An 18181-nucleotide genomic window follows, 5' to 3' on the forward strand; every position below is an offset into this window, starting at 1 on the left:
CTGCTAGTTGGCGAACATGAACAAGTCACCATGGTGACGCATAGCGAGTGTGGCATGAGGCTATTGTTTGACCCGAGTTCCTCCTCGGAATATCCATAAGCGGTAGCAACGGCAGTCTGCTATCGTTACGCTCAAATGGCCACAGCGGATGTCATGTTGCAGTATTTTGCGGTACGCGCCAGGACGAGTCAGGTCGCCCCGCGTATGCCTCCGTGCAGAGCCATAAGCCCCAACCTACTCGAAGAAAGTCCTCCGAGTAGGATGGTCCAGCCTCGTCTGAGACACTGCATACCTGAGTGTTGTCAGGGCAGGAGATGACTTTACGGCGTTGTCAGGTCATGCGGATGACAACAAACGCGGTGTGTGAACAATGAAGCGTGAATAGGCGAGATCTAGCCTTTGATGATTTTCTAAACATAATTGGAAAGCGTTGCAACGTGTCCGAGAAAGACTGGAGTCCTTCTTGGCGATGGAAACGAGATGGAGAAGGTGGGCGCGAAGAGAGGTGTTTCAGTGTAAAGCTAGCCCTTATGGAGCTAGCCTAACTCAACTGACCCACTTCCAGACTTTCCACCAACCTCAAGTCACCACGATCGCACTTCGTCACCGTCTGATGCCCGTGCGTCACCATCACTGTTTCGAAGTGCGAGTTCTTTGGAGGCCATGTTTTCACGTGGCTCCGGGCGGACTTGAGCGAATCAGACAGATTCGCCTTTCTTGTGCCACAGTGTTGGCCGGCTGTGGAAAACTGTCGAATCACAATGCCTTTCATAGCAACTCTGAAACCATTCACCACACTCTTTGGGCTGATATGTTAGTTCCTCTGTCTTACGATTTTATTCTAGATGAGAGTCGAATTGTAGAAATGACGAGTTTTATGGAGACACTTCAGTTGACTCAACTCCAACGATACCTACGACAACCTAAGAGTTTCCGTTGTGAAGTCTCTTGAACTGTCTTAGGCGCTGCAATAAAAATTCGTGATAGGTAGCTAGGACTTGAAAAAGCCCGGAAATTCTCACCACAAGTCGACACCGACAATCGTATCTATTCATCAAAACTCCACAACAATGCCTCAAGATAGTTTCTTGGAGACAACGCTCAGGAACGGAGAAAAGTGTTCTATTTGTCGGAAAGTGTACGGTTTAGAAGGACGAATTCCAATCCTTCTCACTTGCAACCACTACTTCTGTCTTGATTGCATTACGAAGTGGAGTGCAGAACGTCGCACATGTCCTCTCGACGGCTACCTTTTGTATTGGGTTCCAGGACATGATATCAGAGCGATCTGGCATCGCTTCAGCATGGCCACAACACAACAGCACGTTGTGTTCGTCCAAACGCTTTGGGCGTTCTCATTTTGTGCTGACCAACTTCGACCAGACGGTTTCGACATTACACAACCCTCACTCGTCGTAGACGCGTCGCTCAAGACTCATCTCAAGGTCCTGATTTGGCAAGTGCTTCGAATAACATCTGAACATATAGTTGACCCCGATGTAACCACCATGCTCTTTCAACACTTCGAGCATGACGAGGTGACATATGTACCGCTGTTGCGGCTCTTCAAGATCATGATGGACGTTTTACAAGCCGGGTCCCGTCTGCTGCCGGATCATATGGATTTCAACACTGCTTGCTTATGGTGGAAGGCCAACGCTTGCTTACCTGACAATATCATCTTCAAGTGGGACACAATCGAACGTAGCCTGAAGATGTCAACTGAAGACGAAAAGGTAATCATGCGTTGGTTTACGGTAGTCCTTGCAGAAAACGTTCTCAATCATCCTAACTTGTGGTCGGGCGACCTGACCTCATCGAATCGAGCGCGTGTTGTCGAATGGGGACTGCGGTTTCTTGGTTTTGAGTATTCAGAGTCTCTTGTGCAACAGGTTGCTTCAGTTGCCCAGCGACTAAAGTACCAAGATGAGGCAAACAGTACGAACGCCACAACATTCGTTAGCCAGCTATCTGCGAGAAGGTTAGTTGATCTTTGGAGCCCGGATCTCTCTCGGGAACCTGACAGGCAGAAGCGGAAGCGGAACCGCGACCATGACTATCGTCATAGTGTTATAAAGGGCGTGAAGTCCTGGTTTTCTCATATATTCTGAATAGTCATGTATTGCCTCACGCACAGCTTCTAAACCTTCATGCATCCACGTGTTCACAGCCGCTGATTGAAGTATCAATGTATTGACATGTCTCCGGTCGTTGCATGAACAAGAAAGCATAAGACTACGCTTGATATTGTTCAATCAGTTATCCAAGTCGATCTTCAGTGTTTATGCCTTCCACCTCCAGCCGGGGTGCTTCCATTCTAGATCCTGGATCTCTTTCTGCGTCAATCCGGCAAGCTCTTCGTGCGATCCCGCTTCTCTCTCATCACGCTTTTTATTGTCATACTTCATCCACACGCCAGCCCCAATTGCGATACCTGTCCAGCTAATAGCACAGGCCATGTTAATACTATTGCCGATGACATATCGTGGACTATCATGAGGCAGGTAGATCCATGTCGAAATGAGACCGCCCATGTAGCCGAGAATGGCATTTGTACCGATGGCGATGCTTCTAGCTGAGTCCGAAAGCACGTTCGCACTGACTTGCGCGTTGGTCATCGCACCCAGCGAATATGCCGAGCTGGCGGTTAGGAAGATGGCGGCATAACGAACATTCGCGTTAGTGGTGGCGACCAACATGGCGTAGCCCACCGCGACTAATGGTCCTGTTGATGCTATCAACCATTGTCGAGAGTTGAAGCGCCAACTGGCGGTGGTGATGAACACTGTGCATGCAGCACCGACGATGTATGGAGGTACTGTAAGGAGCTGCTGCTGTATGGTTGTTCGGCCCGGGTAGATCGTGCGGATGATAGTAGGTAGGAAGAAAGAGATTCCAAGGACAACGACATTATCCAAGAGGAAGATGAGACCCGTCGTGAGGGTTATGGGGTTGCTGAAACCACGCCTCAGCTTGGCCATGTCGATCTTGTCAAGCAACATAGTCTGATTGAGACGTTCAGCCTTAACCCGGCCGGTTGCGAGCTCCTTCTGCTCTTCCGTGAGCCAACGAGCGGTATCAGGACGGTCGGTGAGAGTGAAGAAGGCGATGACGGCCAGCGCCATAGTCATTGTCCCCTCAATGGCGAAGATCCTGCGCGATGTCGATCAGTAGTTATCTTGAGAAAATGTTTGGGGCTCTTACATTCGCCATCGATGTAACGACCCAAAGTTACTCAGTTTCAAGATGCCAGAAACCAATAAGCCTCCAAACGCGCCGGATAGAGGCGCCATGGTCATCCACAACCCGAGACGGAATGTGAGTTCTGATCGCTTGTACCACCGACTTAGATAGTATGCACAACCAGGCATTACACCTGCTTCAAAGATACCAAGAACAAAGCGCACAGCGCATATTTGAGCCTGATTCTTCACAAAAGCTGTTGCTACCGTCGTCGCTCCAAATCCAAACGTCGTCAATGGCAAGAACCATCCAGGACCTGTACACATATGTTAGCATAGGCAAAGAAACTAGATGTAGATACCATACCCATTACCTTGCAGCATAGCGTTGCTGGAATCTCGAATAGAATGTAAGATATGTAGAAGATAGATAGAACAGTGTTGTAATCGTAGCCTACAAGGCCAAGGTCTTTCTCGATTCCGGCAAGACGGGCATTTCCTGGTTTGGATGTAAGTCTACTGCTCGATCCTTTGAGTCGAATACCTACCAATGTTGGATCGATCGATGAAGCAAAACAAGTACAAAAGCGTAACAGTGGGAACGACGAACAGACACTAAGGTACCGCGTTAGTGTAAAATACACCAGGTTAGGTAAAATTACACCGCGTATAAGGGTAAATTTACACTTTTATACTACATCTAGCTAAATTTACCTAATATTCTAGGTAATTTATACTAATATTAAAAGATTTATATACTTTATTACTTTTAAATTGCTACTATATAAGAAATCTTTATAAGGAAAAAAGAGTAGAATAAGTAAAAATAGACTTTTATTTATAATTATTATATAATTACTACCTCCTCCTTCTAAGCCTTAATTAAATTATATATTCTAGTACAGTGCCTAATAAATTAAACGCTATATTAAGGCTATATTACTATAAGTAAACTATTTATAGGCAGCTTAAAATATAACTTTATATTAGTTAATAATAAAGAAGTCCTTACCTAACCTAAATATACTAGGCTAAAAAACAACGCTATTAGAGTTATACTTAGTAGTAAAGAGTATAATAATTAGGTTCCTACTATAGTTAAGTAAGTACTAAGTAGCAGCGTTATTACTTAAGTAACCTACTATACTAGTATAATATAGAAGGAATATTACAAAGACTATATAGCTATACTTAGCGCTAGTCTAAGGATCTATAATAATATAATATTAATTATTTATAGCTAGAATACTATTTAGACTGCGTAGGATACCTAAAGTAGAGATATTATAGTAGTATATATTAGATAGAAAGAAGTAAGTTCTAACTAGAATAGCCTAAAGTTATTATTAGAAGTAGGCTATAGTTTTAAAAGTACTAGGTATTAGTAGTATAGCTATATCTAAGCTTACTCTATTTAGAGCTATAAAAGAACCTACTCTATTATTATTATATATAAATATATAGTTAGGAGGGACTTATTAGTAACTATTAACGTAGTTATTTTATAAACTATAATTAGTATTATTAATACTAAAAGTAGAAGGTTAGATTAAGGTTAGCTTATAAAGTAAGGTAGGTAAAATATATAGTAAATACTATTATATAAGAGGTAGTAGTAGAGGTCTCTATACCTATTACTATAAGTAGAGAGGTAATTAAGACTAGCGTAGGTATAGAGGTAGGCAGTAACTAATTAATTACTATTTAGATAGAATATAGAAACTATAAATAATAGAGGATATAATTAAGGATAGCTATTTCTAAGTTAAAGAAATTAAAAGGTTAAGGTTAATAAATAAGTATAGATAAGTTAAAGTAGGTAAAGATATATAAGAGTAAGGTTATATATATATAGGCTAAGCTGTAGTAATATTTAGTTATAGTAAGAATACCTATAATTTTAGGAATATTAGCTACTTAAACCTACCTATTTAAATAGTATTTATTAAGGTTATAAGAAAAAAAACCCTATATAATAGTAGTTAGTAAGTAGTGTTTACTTAGGCTATTATATAAGTTATACCTATTATTATAGCTCCTACTTTAATATAAGAGACGCTAATAAACTTAACTATTTATAGATACCTAGAGGTTTATAATAGTAAATAATATACCTAGAGATAATTTAATAATTAATACTTTATATTAAATAAGATCTACTTTATTAGCCTTATACTATAATCCTAAATACTAAGTACTAATAATAGTAATATTTTACGTAATTTCTAGGAGAGGCAGAGACTCTATATACTAACTATAGTAGGAGTTAGTATAGTTATATATAATTATCTTATATAAGGTATCTAGTAGACTACTATATTAACTCTATAATACTAGTTACTAAGTTTAAGCCTAATAAGGAGTTTAGAGGAAAGTAAGCTATAAAGCAGTTAAACTGCTTAGAAGATACTAGATCTAAATAGAAATAATTATACCTATAGCCCTATTATAGATAATATAGATTACTTACTATTAATAGAAAAGTATATAGCAAAAAATTAAATATCTATACTGCTTAACTTATTACTATTATAGGCTCCTTTATTATAGAACTTTATAAATAATACTCTATATAAGTAAAGTATATTATTCTAAGTAATTAGATATATTTATAATATCTTAGTCCTAAGTAGTGTTAATATATATTAGCTGCTAGTACTATGTTATATTAGTATAGATATAGATAAGTATACTAGGCTTAAGGCTATTACTATAGCTATAGTAGACGTAGTAGTAGTACTACTTATACTTATAGCTATATATATGCCTACTGCTGTAGTTACTAGCTTATTACTCTAATAACCTAAAACTATTAAGTCTATACTGCCTAGTTTACCTATAATAGTTACTGTAATTACTACTATAGTAGCTATAGTTATAAAGCTAGTGCTGTATTCTACTAAGTATAATATAGATTTATATATAGTATTATATAAGGCTATATAGTATACCTTTTCCTAAGAAGCTACTCTTAACCTTTAAAGTAAAGTCCTATAGTATTCTAGCTACCTTCTTAGATAGTAATATATAGAGAATGTCTTTAGTATATACGCTAGTAAATCTTATAAAGTCTATAGTACCTAGCTAATATTCTAGTAGCTATAAAAAATACGTAATTAATAAAACTACTACTATACTTATTACTACTTTCTACTATAGCCTCCTTAATAGTAGTAGGCTAAAGTCCTATAACTTTATATAAGATAAGATCTACTATTCTACTACCTATATTATAAATAATAAATCTATTATTAATTATAAACTAGGTATCTTATACTATACTACGTAAAGTCTTAAAGTATATAATATAGTAGACTTTAGTTCTATTATAATAATAATATCCTTAAGTTAAGAAAATTTTTAATAGGTTAAAGCTAGCCTTTTTAACAGCCTAGAGTATATAGTCTTTTATAATATTAGACTAGACTACTAGTATAGTTACTACTAGAGTAATAGGTAAGGATCTCTAAAGTACTTTTCTATACTTTTTATTAAGATTTTTAATTAAATAAGCCTTTACCTATATAAGGAAATCTATATACTAGTATAGAAGTAATTAATAAAGTCCTCTAAAGCGCTTTTCTATACTTTAAGTTAAAGTACTTAATTAAGAGAGCCTTTAGCTAAACTAGAAAATCTATAATAATATTAACTAGTTACTTATATACGCTCTAAGTAAATATAGAGAAAATCTTAGATATATATTCTATCTATTAGCTGTTAAGCTAAAGCTCTATCCTCTAAAACACTATATTAAGCCTATAAAGACCTAGTTTATTTATTATATACGTCTAAATTATCTATACTAGTCTTAAATATATTACTATTATCTTAGTTATCCTTATTACCTATAGTGTTCTTTCTTATATTGCTTAGGTTAGTAGGTATAAGGCAATTATTTTAAAATAATATAGCTTTTAATAATATTATACATTTCCTACTACTAGATCTAATATTAGATAGCTTAGGAATCTCTTTTATATTATTACTACTAGAGTCTTTACGTATATTAAACTAACTATTAGCCTAGCTATATATATTATACGTATTATGTAAGGTCTATTATAACTTTATATTTAGTTATAATTACCTTTCTTAGACTAATAATTTAAATTTCTCTAAGATTACTATATATTGCGTAGTTATTAGGAAATCTATTACTAAGGAGTAGAATATCTCTAATACTAATACGTTCTATAAGGTTCTAACCTTTAGCTATATATCTTATAGGAAGATATCTCTTATATTAGAGATCTACTAAGCTTTATATATATTACTAATATACTTACTAGCGTTTACTAATATATAGTTAAGTACCTTATATAGTAGTTAAGAACCTAGTTAGGTATCTGCTTTATCTATAGGGCAGTTATCTTTAAGCGCCTATAGTAATTTAGTGTCTCTACTAGGCTAGCTATTCTAGGCTAAATATTAATAATCTTATAACCCTTGTAATTCTATACTAGAAAGGTATATAAGTAAAGATTTAACGTTGTTTAGCTTATCTACGCTAGACTAGGTAGTAGATATAGTAGTTTTATAAGAAACTCTCTACCCTACTAGGAAATAACTAGTAATAGTATTTAACTACTGCCTCTTTAATTAGAATAAGTATTTCTATATTAGCTACCTATTTAGATTATATAAGCTATAACTGCTAAGATATATACCTTTATTAGAGTATAAGGTTATACTATATAGAAGTACTAAGTTCTTAAACCTATTATAAGGTTTAGCTCTAGGCTTATTCTTATATTCTAAAGGAGTTAAAGATAGCCCTATATATCTAGAAGTAGAGCTTAATATTAGAGAGTATACTTTCTTAGTTTACTTATATATAAGTAGTGCTATTAGTTAACTTAAGTTTAGTAGGTTACTCTGCCCTCTAACTATAGCTATCCTATCTTATATCTCTACCTTAATATATTCTTTATACCTCCCCTAGTAAACTTTAGCAAAATATTAGATATAGAATAACCTCTTATATAGACTAATATAATATAATAATTTACTAGCCCTAGACGCCCTTAGTTAATAATTAATTAGAGGACCTAGAACTTCTTTATATAGGTTAAGTAACCTGTATATAATTTAGTCTTCTTTCTCTTTTGCTAGTCTTCTATATTAGTATAATAAATCTTATATAGGTCCTAGTAAACCTACTCCTTTCTACTTAAGTAGTAGCTTTCTTATAGTTTATCTATATTATCTATAATACCTATTTAATTAGCTACCTACTATTAAAATACTTAGACACAAACAGCTAGTACTATAATATAGTATTTTATATTATTATAAACTACTCTGCTGTAAGGTTATTAAATTTGTAAGTATCCCCTATACACTATTATAAGTTATATACTAAATAAACCTACTACTTCTAATTCTTCTCTTCTTAAGCTATAATAAATTTAAGATAGTTATACTCTAAAATAAGGGGTCCTATATATATAGTAATATAAGCTACTAGAAGTTTAAAGTTACTTAATTTAGGTTAAGTATACTTCCTATATAGTTCTAAGATTATATATTACCTATATTTCTTACTATATATTAGAGGTGTAATTTTATCTAGTAAGAGTCTAGAATTTATAGTTTTAGATTAATTATACTCTTTATTAGAATATTCTACTATTATTATAGTATTTAGATATTAAGCTAGGTAAGAATGTTATAATAATAATATAAATACTTAGGTTATAAATACTTAAAGCTTTTTAATATAAAGGCTCTCTATCTAGTCTAAGTATATAAGAAACCCTATACGTCTATATTACTATAAGCCTCTAAATCTCCTTAATCCTACTTCTTATATATTATTATATATAATTACGTTAGTATTAGATAAGCGTAGAGGCTAGATATTATACTTACTTCTAATTAGTATAATTACGTAGAATAACCTAGTAGTAGATCTATAGAGTTAATATTATCTTCTCCTTATCTAGTAGAAGGTTAACTATTACTATATAGGCCTAGTATATAAATGCTCTTTAATACCTTATAATCTAGTTTATTTTTATTTAGTTATACCTTAAGGTAGTATCCTACCTATAGTTAAATCTTATTTACTACTCTTGTCCTTACTACTCTCTTATAATATTACTAGTCTATAGTATAATTATCTTAGTAGAAGCGCTCTTATTATTATCCTTATTATTTCTTAAAGTAATGTTTACTAGCGTCTAGTAACTATACCTAGTTATTATATAGTTAACGTGTTTTATTATTCTCTATACTAGGCTCTACTACTATCTATATTTAGGTAATATAAGGCAAGAGTACTAGTGTTTTTAACCTCTTAAAGTAGTTAAGACTCCTATAAACTATAAATACGTTCTATATATATTAGTAGTGTAATTTTATAAGACTTATTTAGTACTTTTGTAGTAGGCTTATCTATTCTACTAATTAGCTAATTATAGTAAGTATATAAACCTATCTACTTTTTTTTAAGTTTTAATTTAAATTAGCTTAGCCTTTAGGATAGTAACACTCTATACGTTTATACTATAGATAAAGATTTATCTTTTAATAATAAAGATTAACTATTTACTCTTATAGAGGCTACTAAGGAGAAGATTAACTACCTATAGTCTAAAGTTAAATATAAGAGGGTAGAGCTAGAAGCTACTTCTAGTAAAAATAAATATATAGTAGCTTAAATTTTAGCCTTTTAATCTAGTATTTAACGCCTTAAGAAGGGCCTATAATAGAGATTACTACAGTTTAATAATATATAGAGTAAACACTTAGTATCTAATAGGTTAAACTTAGAGTTAAGTAGCGTCTAGCTAATAATACTAAGAAAAGGGTATAGTAATATACGCAGTGTATACAGCACTAGTATTTATAGATAAGCGTATTATTTATTATTTTAGAAATTAGTCCTAGTTCTTACGTAAGTTTAGAGTTATATTTTAGTATCTTATAAGTAAGTACTCTTATACATTCTAGTATAATATTAGCGTAAGAATAACTACTATTATTAAGTTATTTTATACACCTATACGCGTTTAGCACTTTATTATAGGTATATTTTATAGTACTATAGCTTAAAAAGTAAGGCCTATATAAGATAAGATAGTTATAATCTTTACTTAATATAGCTAGCTTATAACTATATACACTGCGTTACTTTTATAAACTTAAAAAATATAACCTAAGCCTAGCAGCGTAGGTATATAATACTAAGTTAATTTACCTTACTTATAATATTTACTACGCCCCTACTAATACTCTCTACTTACTTAATATGCTTACTATACCCCTAAATACACCTCTATTAGTTAAGCCTTCTAGGTATATTATAACGTATTAGTAACGTGCCTAAATGCGTCTCTATAGATTATCTAATACGTCTCTAAACTTACTCTTAAAATTACCTATTTTACTCTATACACTACTAATTATACCTAAAAAACGCGCCTATTATGTCCCTAAAGTACCTATAAAGTAGTATAGAGTACTAGAGTTACTATATAACCTTCTCTATTATAAGAGGCTTTGCAATACACGTACTCTCTAATACTATAGGTGTCCTATAGCTATAACTATAAAAGAGTCTCTTAATTTACTACCTATAAGGTAATAAGTTTAATAGACTCTACTCCTAAGGCTATTAATAAATCTTAATAGCTAATAGAATAAACTATAGTTATTATTAAATTCTAGACTAAGTAAACTTAGCACTTTAAAGATTAATCTTACTATAAGTATAGAGTATTATATAGAAAGTCTTTATTATTAAGGTAGTATTACCTTCCTCTTTTAGTATAATAGACTTTAGTAGTTAGATGTAAAACTCTACCCCTAATAGGTAGTAGTAGTCTAGTTCTTTCTTATATTATATATATAGGCTCTGTAATTCCTAAGTAAGTATACTTAGAGCCTACGCTTAGGTTTTACGTAGAGGAAGCTATCTTTAAGAAAGTAAACTCTAGTAATTAAGATAAAATTATAGTATACTAGCCTAAAAGCTAACTACCTTTAGAACTAACTATTTTTAAAAGTATACTAGCCTAAAGGCTAACTACCCCTAGAACTAACTATTTTAAATGCCTAGTACACTCTCTATTAAGCTAATATACAGGCTACTAAAGTTCTCTATATACCTTCTAAGATATTAGGTAATCTATTTTACTAAATAAGAATACCTAAAGAGATCCTATATTATTAGTAATCTAAAATATAAGACTATATAAAACTAATAAATAAGTATAGTAAGTTATCCTATTAGGTTCTTTTTCCTTAAGTAAGCTTAAACTACTATATTATACTCTTATAGAAGTAAGGCCCTAATATTACCTACTTTATTACTAATAACTAATAATTATACTAGAGGTAGTTATAATATAGTATCTTAGATTATAAGATCTTTATAGAGGGACTCTAAAACCTTATAGACACGTATATAGGTACTATAATAGGTACACTAGCCTAGCTTTATTAAATCTATTAACTAATAATATACTACTTTATATTTATATGTACTGTAGTATACGCAGTAGAGTAGACGTATCTAGAGACCTATCTTTAAGGAATATAACTATTAAGGGATATAAGTACGCTATAGTGTACTCTACCTATAGGTAGGCTTCTTATAAGGAAAGAACTAAAGGTTAAGTCTAATAATATACCTACTACACTATACTACTAAGGTTATATTAATTAGTAGGCCCTTTAATTAAATAAACTGCTAAGCAGCACTAATATATAGTAAATAATAATAAAGTCCTTACCTAGATATCTAATAAATAGAACCTCTATTATTAAGTACCCTTATTAATAAAGGCCTAAACTCTGCTAATAAAGATTATACATAGTAGTATTAGCTTAAGAAATATATACCTTAGTACCTTACTAGCTATATAATTAGTAATAATTATTATAGTTTCTAAAATATTAAGTAGGTTTTAACTTAAGACCTTATTATACCTCTACTACACAGTATATAGAGTATAGTTTAAGTAATATATTTAACTTAAGTATACTACTAAGTTATAAGTATTACTGCCTACTAAAGTAAGCAGCTTATAAGGTTACTAATAAGGCTATTATATCTAGCGTAAGTACTAGATAAGCTAGAGCTTAAGTAATATAAGTATAGAAGGAATCTAGTATAGGGCTATAACTATAAAGGTATAAAAAGTTCTTAGTATAAGTATCTATTATAGGTACTATACTACTAGGTAACCTTAACCTCCCTATAATTAAATACTAAAGAGTAACTTACTTCTATATAGATATATCTTTAGCTAGAGTTAACATAGCTAACTACTATATAAAAGAAGAGACTACTAGTATAGGACTATAATTATACTAAAGTGTAAGATAGTTTAAAGTAAATTAATATAAAGCTTATTAGACTACTTAGCTATAATAAAGAATAGAGTTAGACTATATTAGTAGTATATTAGATATCTAGTAAGCTTATAGAAGATAATTTAAATAGTTAACTTTAATATTTAACTAGGTAGCTCTAGGCTTTAATACCTAGTGTACTCTAGGGGTTTACTAGGTGTCCCTAGAGCTTTAGTACCTAGTGTACTCTAGATATTAACTAGGTATCTCTAGGCTTTAATACCTAGTATACTCTAGGGTTATACTAAGTATATAGGCGCTGCCTACTTTATATTAGTTAAGTCTTATATAGTAGAGATAGAAAGAGGAGGTAGCTTTAATAACCTAGTTATATTCTAGAGCTTTAATAACCTAGTTTATACTCTAGAGCTTTAGTAACCTAGTTTATCCTCTAGAGGTTATAGTTTATTTAGAACTACTTAAGTGTTAGTATAATTAATTATTAAGATAAGTAAGTACTTCTTAACGTTAATAGCCTTATTGCTAAGCCTTAAAGAGTATACGCTAGACCTATATATATATTAGTATAATTAATTATCTATAGATAATAAGATATACTTCCTAGTATTAGCAGCCTAATAGTTATTAGAATAAAAAGTTTTACTAGACCTACTTAAGTATTAGCGCAATTAAGTATTAGTAATAGAGAGTACTTCCTAGTAGTTTATTACTATACCTCTGCTATTACTAGTACTCTTCTCTACTCTACCTACCTACCTAGCTTACTCTATAATGCGCTAGCCTTTAGTAACTTATAAATATTTACTACCTTAGGTATAGGTATTATAGTTAATAAGCGCTAGTAGTTAGGTATATAGGTATAAGGTGTTATAGTAATAGAGGTTAATAGCTTATAGCGTTAAGTATAAACTCTAGTAGCTAGGCCTTAGCGTTTTATAGAAGTTTATAGCTTTTACTATAAGTAGTAAAATTAAAAGTAACTAATTAGTAATTAGTATTTTAGCGTAACTATAGCCTTCTAGAAACTTTAAGCTTTTTATAATATTTTAACTAAGTTATAGTAGCGTAACGCAGGCTAAAATTTATATATAGAATAGATAGTAAAATTTATAAAAATAGTAACTAAGAAATAAATATATAGGATAGGTAACACTAGCCTACTATAAATATATAGTATTATTATTATCCTAGCTAATTAAATTACAGAATTATCCTCTAGTTAATAGTAACCCTAGGAAGCTTATTATATAAAACTTTTACTATCTATAAAACGCAGCTCTTTATATTTCTATTTAGTACTATCTTAATCTTTTATATAATTTAAGTCTCTTATATAAAGTATAAACCTCTTAAGGTAGATAGACTATACTATAAATACTTATATACGCCTATATTATACATCTTAGTATCTAAGTTAAGATAGTCTTACTAAGTAAATAATATAAGAAAGTACTAGTTATATATAACACTATCTACTAAGGTAGAAGTATAGATACGCTTAATACTATAAGTATTATTCCTTATAAGCTATTCTAGACATAAACTAGTATCTTTTTCCTATACTACTTTAATCTATATAGTACTAGTATTTAGTTAAACTAACTAACTAATATAATTATCTACGTTATAGTTTATATATTAGGTAGTATAAATTCTACCTAGATAAAAGAGTATAAGAGTGTAGATTACAGTACTATGTTTAACTTACCTATACTTATTATAGTCTATAGTATAACTAGAAATACTCTGCTTATATACTGTAATATCTCTCTTTAGTAAGTAATTTGCAACCTTTATCTCCTCTATAAGTTATATAGAGATATTAGTATAGTCTAAGTTAACGTAATAGAAGGCGTAGGCTAGTATAGTAGATAGCTTAATAGATTACTTAAATATAAGTCTATTATTAGAGTAGTTATCTCTAGTTTAGTTATACTTATATATAATATTATTAAATATAGACCTACTAAACTTAAATAAAGTAGTAGAAGGCATATATAGTATATTATAGGCTCCTATATTAGTAGCTAATATTATATTAGGTTATATAAGTTTAGTAGATAGTACGTTTAGTATCTCTCTATACAGTATCTTATAGATAAGTATAATAGGTTAGAAGAAAATAGTAGAATTATAAAAGTAGCTTAGTAGGGAATCTATACTCCTAAGAGTCTTAATACGTATAGTATATAAAACTTATACTAACTTACGTTATTTAGACGTACTGCATTAATACTAGAAATAATAATAAGTAGGTATATTACTAGTCTCCTATATAATTTAAGCTAACTAAGATATAATCTTCTTCTAGTTAGGCTTATATAATAACTCTAATAGTTTAGTTAGTAACTATAATAAGATAATTAATAAAATATTTACTACTACTTAATAGGGGGTATTCTATTTCCCTTAGTACTCTAATACGCGTTCTGTAACTACCTAGTATACCTATAGAAATAGATACTGCTGTATTTAATATACTCTACAGTAGCTTATAACTTATAGGTTAATAGTAACTAGACTATATTAATAATACTATAAAGGTTTAGTGTAAGTGCTAACTACTACTATACTAAGGCGCTTACTATACTATTAATTATTAATAGTACTATTAATATAGAGAAGAGTACTTTAATAAAGGGTTTCTATTTATATTAAAAGAAGTAGATACGCTTAAAGTTAACTCTTAAAACTAACCTTAACTAGATATACTAGATTTTAATAGCCTAGATAATAATAATAGCTTAACTAATACTAATATAGAGTTACTTAAGTATATTATCCTACTCTATAATAACGCCCTATAAAGAGCAGATAATAATAATAAACTAGAAATAGTAGACTAGGTATATAAGGTAATAGAGGCTATAGACTATATAGGTTATAAAAAAGACTACTTTTCTACTAATAGTATCTATAGATAAGTACTTAAGATCTTTAATACCTTTATTAGCACTTTAAGATAGAAAGTAAAGAAGATATATAAGGTAATCTAGAAATACTATAATATTAATATAGAAGACTTTATCTAGATTAGATATAAAGTATTAGATAATACTATTAAAGATATAATTAAACCTTAATATATTAACTACTATATAGATAGGTACGTAGTATTTATTAGTAGGCTTCTAGTAGTATCTACTTACTCCTTATATAGTAAGATATAGTATTATAATTATAGTTAGCTAAGATATATATTCTAATATATTTCTTTCCTACTACGCCTCTATCTCTAGTATAGTTATACGTTAAAGTTATAGTAGCTCTTATTATATAAGGCTACTTTTAATCTATTTATGCCTAATTATAGATTAAGGAATAATATATTTAATAGAAGTTAGTTCTATAAATACTATAGTAATAGATATTTCTAAGATACATGTAACCTTACGCTATAGCTTACCTTAGATATAATTAGTACTATTAAGTACCTAAGGAAATACTAAAGTATTATACTAGTTATACTTTATATATTAAATCTATACCTTAGGATAAGAGATAACGCCTCTAACGCTCTTACTACCTATATTATACTAGGTAGGTTTAATAAGATATATACTAATATATAGCTTACCTCTCTTATAACTAAGCTGTATAAGTTATATTATAGAGTAGTAGTATATAATAGAGCTATTAAATAAGATTTCTAGCTAAAAGCTTATATTATATTAATTACTAGAGATAGTCCTACTATTATAGATATAATAAGTATAAAGAGTCTAGGGAAGTTAAAACAGAGTTACTAGATATATACGTTCTCTAGAATATAAGAAAGAGGAGGTAACTATTTCTTCCTAAATAGCTTAAATCTAGAAGTAGAAGTTAACTATAACCTTAAGGCTTATATTAATAAGATTAAGTATTCTTAAGGCGTAATAAGAGATAAAAAGTTTAATAACTTAAAGAAAGATAGAGGAGTTAACTACTAATCTATACTCCTTAACCTACCTACTATATACTTTCTAAAGAGCTTTCCTATTAATACTATACACTCTATAAACTATAATATCCTAAAATTAATATTTTATTTATAGAAAGGAAAGAAATACTAGAGTAAGAGTTATAAAGTAAAGAAGTATCTATAAGTTATCCTACAGCGTAACTAGAATCTAATAAACTAGAGTATAACCTCTTCTTATACTTTTATTCTAGCCTATATTAGTACTTCTTTATACGTAACTAGCAGCTATACTAACTAGACTATATATAAATAGTAGATATTTTTCTTATTATATAGTGTACCTATAATGTAATAGTTCCTACTAAAGATATACTTTAATAACTTTCTATAATACTACTAACTTCTTTAATACACTAGCTAATATAAATTTATAAAATATAATATTAATAAGGTTAAGAGATAGGTATAGGTGTTTATATATAAGTATAAGGATCTATATTATTAAGGAAATCTAGACCTACTGCTATTATATACTGTCTAGTATTATTACCTACTTTACCTTAGGCAGAATATATAAGATTTTAGTCCTCTGTCTTACTATACCTAATAGTTACTTAAGTAATTTCTTTATATAGTAAAGAGGTTTACTACGTCTACTAGTTATAAGCATAGAAGTATAGAAATTAATACGCTTATTTAGGAATAATATATTTATATAAGGTAGAGTAGAGATAAGCGTATAGACCTTGTTAGAAATAATAATATAGTATATTAAGATAATAATAATCCCTAAGATAATATATATAACCTTATAGATAGGATAAGTATACCTATAAATCCTTAATAGTAATAGGAGCTAGATAAGATAAAAGATGTTAACGCTACTTAGTATACTAAAACCTTACTATAAGATATAGTAATATTTTAGAATTATATTCTCCTAAATAGATTAAAACTTAGTATAATCTTCTCTTATAGCTAAGGTAATAACTTATATAGTATAGTATTTATTATATACTATACAGACCTATTACTAAATATCTATAAGTAATTAATATAGTTATTATTTAGTATAGTTATTATATTGTTTAAAGACCTATATAATAGTTCTAAGTAGGTAGGTATAGTTAGATACTAGAAGGTATAGCTACTAGAGTTAGTTAATAGCTAGCTACTATATCCCTATAAGATAGATAAAGAGGATAATACTATATAATAGATAACTATTAATAAGATTATAGATCTTATTAGCGTAGCCTACGTTTATTATTAAGTTAGAAATATAATACGTATATCTTATTTTATTATTAATAAATATGCTCTTTCTAAGTAGAATAGGCTATAGAATATATAGTTACTTAGTAAACACCTTATAATAAGATATTAATAAGGTAAGCTATACTCTATATACTACTACTATATTATAGTATAATATAGTAGGAAATAAGCTCTTCTATAAACCTACTACGTATATTCTAAACCTATGTAACGTAGATAAGTAATATAGGCTATATCCCCTCTATATTTACTAAACGCGCTTTAATAATGTATAGGTTATTATAACCTCTCTAGAATTACTATCTAAGTATGTATTTTATATATTTAACCTTAGATATAAGGTTTAGCACTTTCTCTTCTAAGTATATCTCTAACACCTTAGGCAAAGATTAGAAGTTTATAGAAATACTATATATAACTATAAGCGTTTTAGAAAGTAACTAGCCCTTTAATTATAAGAATAACTAGCCCTTTAATTATAAGAATAACTAGC

At 30.1% G+C, this 18181-nt stretch overlaps 2 protein-coding genes across 2 annotated transcripts; one reads left to right on the plus strand and one right to left on the minus strand.

The window, feature by feature from the left end:
- Positions 1-1070: 1070 nt before the first annotated feature.
- Positions 1071-2111, plus strand: P153DRAFT_435957 (uncharacterized protein; the record flags this gene model as incomplete). The annotated part of the gene is made up of 1 exon (XM_033673193.1): positions 1071-2111. One exon carries the CDS (start codon positions 1071-1073, stop codon positions 2109-2111), a length of 1041 nt encoding a protein of 346 aa, XP_033517896.1.
- A 171-nt stretch (positions 2112-2282) lies between these two features.
- P153DRAFT_303927 (MFS general substrate transporter) lies at positions 2283-3794 on the minus strand (the record flags this gene model as incomplete). The annotated part of the gene is made up of 4 exons (XM_033664551.1): positions 2283-3153; positions 3205-3499; positions 3550-3681; positions 3731-3794. Coding segments are annotated over 4 exons (1362 nt in total), but the record flags the coding sequence as incomplete, so codon positions are not given.
- Positions 3795-18181: the final 14387 nt, after the last annotated feature.

This window comes from Dothidotthia symphoricarpi (assembly GCF_010015815.1).
Source record: "Dothidotthia symphoricarpi CBS 119687 unplaced genomic scaffold P153scaffold_31, whole genome shotgun sequence".
Classification (NCBI taxonomy): Eukaryota; Fungi; Ascomycota; class Dothideomycetes; order Pleosporales; family Dothidotthiaceae; genus Dothidotthia; species Dothidotthia symphoricarpi.